The 10,326-nt window shown below is 36.8% G+C and overlaps 1 protein-coding gene across 1 annotated transcript in view; it reads right to left on the bottom strand.

The window, feature by feature from the left end:
• The window catches only part of LOC107698132 (solute carrier family 12 member 6), a 34,897-nt gene that overhangs the window by 21,179 nt on the left and 3,392 nt on the right, over nt 1-10,326 (bottom strand). Inside the window, 7 exon segments of the mRNA XM_074187048.1 lie at nt 398-639; nt 722-852; nt 3,336-3,390; nt 3,918-4,064; nt 4,213-4,341; nt 6,212-6,306; nt 9,631-10,276. Of these exon segments, the coding sequence (XP_074043149.1) occupies nt 398-639; nt 722-852; nt 3,336-3,390; nt 3,918-4,064; nt 4,213-4,341; nt 6,212-6,306; nt 9,631-9,826 (995 nt within the window). The 5' untranslated portion in view covers nt 9,827-10,276.

The following is a 10,326-nucleotide window of genomic DNA, read 5'->3' on the forward strand; positions in this document are numbered from 1 at the left end:
TATTCGTGCGGTACACATGCGTACCGAACCGAAAGACCCGTACCGAAACGGTTCGGTACGAATACGTGTACCGTTACACCCCTAGTTTGTATGTATATATTTGCATTACATTGGTCATCACATATATTTCCATAGTATTTTTCAGGATTCACAGATGAATATAAAGCTCAAAAGAACAGCATTTATTTGAAATAGAAATCTTTTGTAACATTAGAATTGTCTTTGCTGTCACTTTTGATCAGTTTAATGCGTCCCTTATGAATAAAGTACTTTTAAATGGGAGTGTACTGCGCATCACAAGCTAGCTTTGATTAAAAGGTTAAGTATTTAAATAAATGAACACACTTATTTTTGCACGTGATTTCAGATGGACGTGTTCATCCTCACAGATACTCACGGGAAGGACGGCGGGCTGAAGACGGACACCAGCGCTCCGGTGTAGATAGAGAGGATGGACACGATCACACAGGCCAGAAACACAGACGCCAGCTTGTTGACGTATTTGACTCCCACGAACACCAGCAGCGACATCAGCACTAGGAAGATGGAGCCATAAACGCGCATGTTGTTCAGCATGGCCGCCGCCTCGCCGTCAGGACTCTCCGAGACGAAGATGGCAGAACTTGGAGCGATATACATCTGTAAACGACAGAAGAACTGAACAAAAACTCTGATGCGAACCAACGTTACATATTAATGTTAGACGTGAAGACCCGCGCACCAGCAGGATCTCGACGGCCCCGAGGATGTACATGGAGCCGGCGAAGGTCGTGCCCAGATAGAAGCAGGAGCCCACGGCCCCGCCGAACTCGGGCCCCAGCGAACGGGAGATCATGAAGTACGAACCGCCCGCTGGAGGAGCGGAGAGACAGACGGCTGTGTGTTAGTCACTATGTTAACTCTACAACAGCAGGAGAGACAGATTCATCAAACCTACGGCAGCAGAAGCAGCTCAACATCAGCAGAGTCAGATACGATACTAGAAATCATTATTATGCATGCAAATCATATTAATAGAGAGACACAGGGATTAAAGTTCCGTCGCTACGACGGATTTCCGTCAGTTCATAAAAACAGTCACGTGCTTCATTCCTGAATGATTCAGCCGTTCGAACAAATCAATTGAATGAATGATTCCGTAATAAAATCAGTGACTTGCCGCCACCTGCTGGTGGATTTAGTTTCATTTTTAGCGTTTAATTTTAAATAAATAATTTTATATATTAGGCAAGTTTATTTTTATATGTATCAAATAAACGTGCCGCTACTAAAACAAAATGCTTTGCCATTACTCTCCTACTCCCCCAGATGTGTTCAGGTGAGGGAAATATTTGAGACATTCATTCAGTAGTGTACCTCAGATTCACCAGGTGTGCCTACTTAATTTAATAATTCTTGATTTTTCTGAAATATTGTTAATATGGAATATTAGCTGTAGGTTTACCACTGTTCTACTAACATGTCTGACAACATATCCAAGGCATTTCAATTAAAAAAACCTTCATTTTGTGGAAAACAGTGATCAAAATTAAAGAACAGTAACCACTGTAGCATGAAAGAAGATTACAACTGAAGTTTTGGAGGGTTACATCTGTCAGAAATGAGTAGGAAGTGTAGAGGGCCCTGCTTTGAGTGACTTCAGCACATCTGCGGCCGCAGGACTTCACTAGTTTCTCAGACTGCGCTGCTGTGATCTCGGTCCACTCTTCTTCAGTCTCTTCTATAGTTCGGTGACTGTAGTGGGTTTCTTAGCCAGAACTTTGTTGCCAAGGATTTCCCAGAGATTTTCAGTCGGGTTTAGATCTGGACTCTGAGCTGGCCATTTCATTATTTCAGTGTTTTCAGCTTTAAGGAGCTGCTTTACCCGTTTTGCAGCGTGATGGGAGCTTTGTCCTGCATTAAAACTGCAGGCTGATTGGGAGATGCTTGCAGGGAAGGAACCGCATGTTGCAGTTCCTCACTAAAGTGAACTTTGGACCAGTTCTCCTCTCTCCACACAACATGCTCCTCAGCAAAGGTGAATCTAGCCTTTTGATTCTTTCTGCTGATGAGAGGTTTGGTCACTGCAGAGTTTGCATTCAGTCTGACTTCTCTTAAACGTGCCGAGACAGATCCTTATACTGTTCAGTGCTGACCTGACAAGCAATTCCAGCTGCAGTGCTGAACCGATTCTCCATTGAGAGTCTCTGCATTATCCTGTCCTCTCTGCATTTGTCTTATGTGGACGACCAGCCTTTTTGAGGGACTTTGATGAATTAGTGTCACTGTAAAGCTGCAATATTTGAGAAATCACAGATTTGGAACGAGCAGCTTCTCGTGCAGTGGCTGAAAGGGTCGTCCCTTTGGCCTTCATCTGGACAACCTCCTGTCTCAGGTTTTCAGTCACCATTTTACAATCTCAGTGAAAATTAGAATTTTTCTTCGACCAAACCCCATTCCTCAGCCATACCTGTCACACCCAGTTTAAGAGCAGTGTTTTTCTTGTACTTAGGAGCGCTTGTCCTCCTAATTTAAAAATTTAGGAGCACCTTCGGATCAATAATTAAAAATTCTGATCAAAAATTAGCCTTCCTAATACGAGGTGACATTTGACTCCTTAAAGTGACTTACAGGAGCATCTTTGTAATGGCATAATTTTCATCTGTCAAATTAAAAAATGTATGTTTATAATCTTTTTAAAATTTCTATTTAAAACAATATGTAGAATAAGACAAATAAGTTACCTATCCTGGCTTCTCGTGCATTTGTCTTATGTGGACGACCAGCCTTTTTGAGGGACTTGAATGAATTAGTGTCACTGTAAAGCTGCAATATTTGAGAAATCACAGATTTGGAACGAGCAGCTTCTCGTGCAGTGGCTGAAAGGGTCGTCCCTTTGGCCTTCATCTGGACAACCTCCTGTCTCAGGTTTTCAGTCACCATTTTACAATCTCAGTGAAAATTAGAAGAATGCTGCCAGTTAAATAGGGTTTGTCAGATAATTAAGGAAATTAGCATTTAAATATAAAACTTTGAATACGGAAATATGATTCAAATAACTGAAATTATATGCTAAAAATGTGGCGGCAAGTCACTGATTTTATTACTGAATCATTCATTCAATTGATTAACACCAATAACTGGGAGGAATCTGAAAGTGTTCTCTAATTTTGATCAGAGTTCAAGTCCACATGATTACGTGAACTAGGCTCTAAACGATCACATTAACACTCACACTGTTACATCACACACAGTAAATCAGATCACAGACACACATCAGCTGTTTATATCGCCTCTCGACACACTTTCTGAACTCATTAATGCTCTTTTCTAGTTGAACAGAAGAGAAAGTTCACCTGGCACGACTCCATTAGTAGCGATGGCACTCATTGATATCGCAGTCAGCAGCGTCTGAATAGAGAGCGACTCGATGCTCAATATAACAACACTTATGTGGTTTCTATATGTGACTCTGGAGCACAAAACCAGTCTTAAGTCGCTGGGGTATATTTGTAGCAATAGCCAACAATACATTGTATGGGTCAAAATTATCGATTTTTCTTTTATGCCAAAAATCATTAGGATATTAAGTAAAGATCATGTTCCATGAAGATATTTTGTAAATTTCCTACTGTAAATATATTAAAACATAATTTTTGATTAATAATATGCATTGCTAAGAACTTCATTTGAACAAATTTAAAGGCGATTTTCAAAGGCCAAATATTGTCCTATCCTAACAAACCATACATCAATGGAAAGCTTATTTATTCAGCTTTCAGATGATGTATAAATCTCAATTTCAAAAAATTGACCCTTATGACTGGTTTTGTGGCCCTGGGTCACATATTTGTTTATACATATACATATACATGTAAAATATATTAAAATTAATCAAATGTATTCAATGTGTCTGTGTGTGTGTGTGTGAGACTCACGCAGCAGCAGCAGATGAAGACGATACACAGCGCCTGCAGGACTCCGGCCGTACCGACGACCCACGTCAGTCTGAGGAAGAGAATCACGCCGAAGATGTTCTGCAGGCACGGCAGATACACGCCCATGAAGGTGCCCATCTGAGGAGACTGACGCCAAACCCAGGGAATCATGGGAAAAACACTCACTGAATCAACATGATCTGACACAAAGCTGGGATTTAGCGTGACAAAGCAGCGTTTTACTGTGTCTGGAGCCTGTTTATAATGTGTGTGTGTGTGTGTGTGTGTGTTTCACCTTGCTGCACTTGCGCTTCTCGCCAATGCTCTCGGCCTCCTCGTGCTCTTTAGCTCCCTGCATGAGGTTTGTGTAGTTCGCCAGACGATTGAGCAGAGACGACACTTTGGGACGAGTGTCCATCTCCTCCTACAGAGAGAGAAACACACACACACACACACACACACACACACACACACACGCCACAGATGACAGGAATATAACGTACATTAGTCAAAGAGAGGGGAAAAAATGCGTGAATATAAAAGAGACGATAAAAAGAGAATCTGTCAAGAAAAGTTCAGGTTCAAAATCAATTGAAAAAAAAAAAAAGGTTTTGCATGGAGAAAATAAAGGCTATTTTTAGAACCGTAAAGATTTCTTATATTATGATATTATTTCCATAATTAAGATTCCCTCCTACCGTATTCTAATTATTTTAATTTAATTTAATTTAAAAAGATTTAATATTTAAATTGTGTACATTCTTTAAAGTAAAACAGTAATTATTAGTGCTGTCAAAATTAGTGCGTTAACAAAAAACAATTTTCCTGTCCTGTCAGCCGGTATACTGTGATCGTAGCAAATGCTCGTTCAACTGCACGCACAAATGCGGAGAAGCGAGCTGTTTATCATTGCATATTAAAGCGCGAAAGAAACTACCGGCATGTAATGTTGCAGTTATTTTGTAAGTTAAGTCATGAAGTTACCAAAAAGCCGATTAAAGCTGCTTTAAAACTGTGCATGTAAGTATTTGTTATACGAGTCAGATTTAAGATCATGTCTCTGAAATGCAGTGGTTTTCAGATCTATCGTGGAGCAGCAGCACTGTCTCCCTCATCTAACACCTGATTCAACTCCTCAGCTCATTACAGAGACTTTAAGAGCTGCAGTGGGTCAGAAAAGGTAAAGAGCTATGAGAAACTACGAAGCGTGTGAGATCCGCGTCATGTTCAGCAGCCAAAATACCCTGATAACCAGCTGCTGTGATGCTGTTCAAAGAACAAAAGAAGAAAGAGCTTTAAGGATTCATCTACATGTAATTTAGAATTTAGTGTTTGATAACTTTATTCTGTTTCTGTATATTTCCTACTTGCTGAAGGGCACATGTAGCTAAATATGACATTTATTATAATGGGTTTATGTGAAAATGGCTTTAAGTTCAATTAAATTAGAAGTTGTTATATTTTAAAGTCTAATAGATGTTCAAATTGACAGCTTTCAGTTATACTGTAATGTTGAATGGCTAGTCAATGGTTAAATATTAGGAAAAAAAACATTTCCTAGAGACATCAGTATTATTTGTATCAGTGAGATTCGCCTTCAGTCAAGAAAAAGATGCCATTAAACAAATATTAAAAATATACTGTCTTTATGTTGTTTCTACAATAATTTGGAGATTGAATGTGAAATTATTGCAATATAAAAGTATTAGTGCTGTCAAATGATTAATCACGATTAATCACATCCAAAATAAAAAACGTTTATTTTGGATGCGATTAATTGCGATTAATCATTTGACCGCAATAAAAAAGTATATTTTAAAACTTTAATGTTAGGTGCGATTAATCGCAGAAAAAATGTGCGATTAATTAGTTTTTAATCAATTGACAGCCCTAATAAATATACATAATGGTTGTTATTGATTTGCACTGAATTTAATTTACATGATTTTAATTTTCATTAATGTTTAATTACATTTAAATGTTATTTTATTTAAAAAATGAAATCAAAATAGTATAAATATCACTGTAACATTGTTTTCATAATATGCTTAATTGTCATGAAAATGTCACAATGCAAAAAAAAATTTATTTAAATGTAATAATTTAATAAAAGAAAGTAGTTTTATTGTGAAGTGCATGAAGTAAAACAATAAATATAAATCTTGATTGTTTTTCTGTGTGTGTGTGTGTATATATATATATATATATATACACACACACACACACACGCACACACATATTTGTGAGATTCAGCCAACAAAAATGAGAGGACTAATGATATTGACAGCGCAAACCTCAAACAGAGCCAGATTCCTGTCGTAGAAATCATCGTCATCAATGGCGTGAGAGTTATTGATGTAAACGCTGGACAGCTTCACACCGCCATCACCTAACACACACACACACACACATACACACACACATACACACACCTGTTATTAATGTTTCTTAAGTTTAATGGGTTAGTATGAGTGCTTGGGGAACCTGTTGGGAATCATTTTACATTTTCATTTAGTGCTGCTACTGACACAGCAATGAGATAAAACAAAGATTTGGGCAAAATAAATGTGCATTTCAATGAGATCAATAAATAACAACAGAACTGGACAGATGTGAAAGTTCAGTGACGGATCACATGACACTGTGCCACCATCAGCAAACACACTCTCACTTCCGCATTTGCTTCCTGTCACACTCAAAAATAACAAAATAACGACACCCTCCGCAAACATAAGGCCCTCTTTTATTTTTTCACAAATTCTGTTTTTTTCCCCTTCCATTTTAATTTTTCTGTTCTCTGTTGTAATAGTTAAATTAAATTTTAGTAATCAAAAAGCATGTCTAATTAATTGAAATCATAACACATAATTTAACAAAAATTAATTAGTTTTTCTTAAATTCTGTTTTATATTTACCCGTTTACCTAATTCAATTCTGTATTTTTCATTTTAATTTTTCAGGATTGCGTTTTAATGGTTTAATTCAATTTAATCATCATCAAAAAAAAAAAAATTAATCAATAAATCAAAAAGCATCTGTGATTAACTGAATTCATAAATCCAAATAAAAAACTTATTTTTAAATTTTTTACAATAATAGGGCACTATGAAATGTTACAACTACAGGTGCATCTCAATAAATTAGAATGTCGTGGAAAAGTTCATTTATTTCAGTAATTCAACTCAAATTGTGAAACTCGTGTATTAAATAAATTCAGTGCACACAGACTGAAGTAGTTTAAGTCTTTGGTTCTTTTAATTGTGATGATTTTGGCTCACATTTGTCATCTACATGTGAAGCTCTTAAAGCAACATAATGACTAGTAAGTGTGTGATTGTGCCAAACCTTCACGCACGTTTCTCATCTGTGTGTGTGTGTGTGTGTTTTCTGTACATTAGGGAGTGCTGCAGCTAAACTCACATGAGTCAGAATTACATAATTTCTCTGAAAGGAACTTCCCGTTTCATAATGATGATGTTGCACATTGTGAGTCACACCCTCTTTAGGGGACACGACGTGCTGCTTACTGCGCAGTATGGACTTCTAGTATACTTTACTGATACGTAAAATCTAAATACTTACGTGTTAAAAAAATAAAGGTTCTTAATCTTTCCTACAAGAGTTTACGGTGAATTAAATGCTAGATAAAGCTTATTGTGTGAGTAAAATGCCAATAATAATAATATAATATACTCTATTTTATTATATTATTAATAATAAAATTACGATTTTAGGCATAATGCACTATTTTTAATTATTAACAAGCAGGAAATACACCAGGACTCTAATTTTGAAATGGCTGTCACCTTTAAATCATAAGAATAATTTGTCATAAATGTGCGATATTCATTAATCGCGACTTGCTCTGAAAGTGCCATCATGTAGAAAGAGCAACAGAGTCGCATTTTTATTGAAATGTGCAGATTATTTCATTCACAGCGTTTGGAGTTTAACTCTGGTACATGCGAACACTACAGATGTGTAACTCTCTCACAATTAATCATTTGAAACTATTACATTACAACTAAATCACATATTAGATATGAAATTATTATTTTCTTGTTTTCCGTGAGAAAAAAAAAACTGAGATCAGTGCTAACTACAACTAAAACCACTTAAAACAATTGTTGTTATTTTAAAGTTGAAATAAAATATAAATATTAGATGAAAAACGTCATACGAAACCAAAACACAAATTAGAAACGTTACCTTGGCAAATAATTGAAATGAAATAAACCAAAGTAATAAAATTACTCAAACTAAAACTGAAATAAATAAAGCTAATATTTAATATTTAAAGATAAAAGCTTTCAAAATATTAATAAATACTATAACACTATAACACTGATTGAATTATTTTAATCACACTGCAAAAATTGGCAACTGTTACCTTCAGGAGTTATTTCTACTTGATTTAACCCAAAACATGGGTTTTGTTGTTATAAATGAGTGTATTTGAGCTGATTCAGTGATATTTAATCATATTTTTGACTTGAATAAAACCAGTTAATTTAGATGTTACCATTTTTAGTTGCATTTTTAAAAAAAATTATAAATATTACATTTATTTCAAATTGAATTTAAAAAATCATGCATCACAAGCTTAATCGCAGTAGGACTTAACCTGCTCCCAAATGTAAGACCTCTTAAATGATCATTAAGATGTGTGTTATACAATTTAAGACTTTTTATGAGCTTAAATTCGATCAAATTGAATTGAAGAGTTTTAAGGACCAGCAGGAACCCTGGAAGAAAATCTCTGATGTTCGCTTGTTTAAAGACCAATCATAGTGACTAATCATAGTCATAAAAATGGAATTTACTGTATAATGTCACGGAATTTGCCAAATTTTAGATGAATAAATCGAAAGTAGGTCAGTACACTTAAATCAACACATGAACATAATCTCTAGAGTCACTTCATGAGCATTTTACCCTTTCTTTTGAGTAAAACTATCATCATATCACATATACACAGAAAAGGCCTTCACAGCAACCCGTCAAAATAAAAGTCCAGTTTTACTTGAAGAAACGGTGACACAAATATTAGCTAATGTAATGATAAGTAATAAAATTATTATTAAAACGTTATTTTTAAAGGAATATTTACCAGAAAAATTCTTTACCAGAATTTATTCAGCAGAAAAAATGAAAATACACAACACAGTATTTCTGTAAAAAAAGAAAGAAAGAAAATATTAATAAATTATTGTTTAATAAAATCAATTAATTAGAGATGCTTTTGATTATTAATATTTAATTATACCATTAAAATGCAATTGACCAAGAACTTGGTAAAAAATAAAACTGAATTTGAGAAAAAAATTTCATAGGGCCTTAAAAATGTAATTTTTGTTAAACTTTTAATATATTGCTGTTTAATATTGTAAGTTTCATGATTTCAATGAATTAGACATGCTCTGGTGAATACAATTGAACTTAAACATTAAAAGAGAGTCTAGAAAATTTAAACAAAGAAAAAAATTGGAATCTAGAAAAATTAAAAAGGCAAAAACATAATTTGGAAACAAATTCACCGGAATTTTGAACAAAATAAAACTGATTTCATAGGGCCGTATAATCAGATCATATCCAGCGAAGAAGCAGCCAGTATCTGTGTGAAACACTGAGCTGCTTTATCACAGACATGCACTCTCAGTCATTCATCATCTAACGTCACACTCAGTGAAGGACGAAACAGAGCGAGTCTCACCGTGCTCGAGGTGACTGCGGTCTGGCGTGTCGGCCCCCGCCGAGGTCGTGACCCCTCCGGACGCCTCGCTGCGGATCACGCTCTCCCTGGAGCCGAAGCGGACCCTGCCGCTGGAGCGCGAGCTGACGTCTGGAGACGTGTCCGGCAGGTCCTCGGCTTTGGTCGGCGTGACGGTGAAGCGCACAGACGAGGCCATGGCTTCCCGCGCCGCCGCTGCCGGCTGCTGCTGCGGCTCCGACAGGGTGACGGCCCCGGGGTCCTGCTGCGGCGACGAGCGGTGCGACTCAGCTCACGGCGCGCGGCGGGAACCACACGGCCCGATGCATCGCCATGAGACTCTGTGTGTGTGTGTAAACCCTTCTGTGGTCACCGGATATGAGACGGTGTAATTTTAATAGCTCATGCAGTGGTGATTGTGTGTGGAGCTGGCTGTGCATTCAGTGCAAATATCTCCCAAAAAGAGCTGATTTGTGCTCAGATCAGCTTGTGTGGCTTGAATCTGGTTTCTGACGCGTCAGCAAAGACGATTTATTCACCTCTGTACTAAACCATCTGACAGCGTATGAAAAATTAACCTTCCTCTACTGGAATGTAAAAAACATGGAGGCTGATTAATACAGAACGCTGTCATGACAAACACAGCGATCTGACGGATTAAACGTGTGTGTGTGTGTGTGTGTGTGTGTGTGTGTGTGT

This window comes from Sinocyclocheilus anshuiensis, unplaced genomic scaffold (genome assembly GCF_001515605.1).
Source record: "Sinocyclocheilus anshuiensis isolate Anshui unplaced genomic scaffold, SAMN03320099.WGS_v1.1 scaffold2010, whole genome shotgun sequence".
Classification (NCBI taxonomy): domain Eukaryota; kingdom Metazoa; phylum Chordata; class Actinopteri; order Cypriniformes; family Cyprinidae; genus Sinocyclocheilus; species Sinocyclocheilus anshuiensis.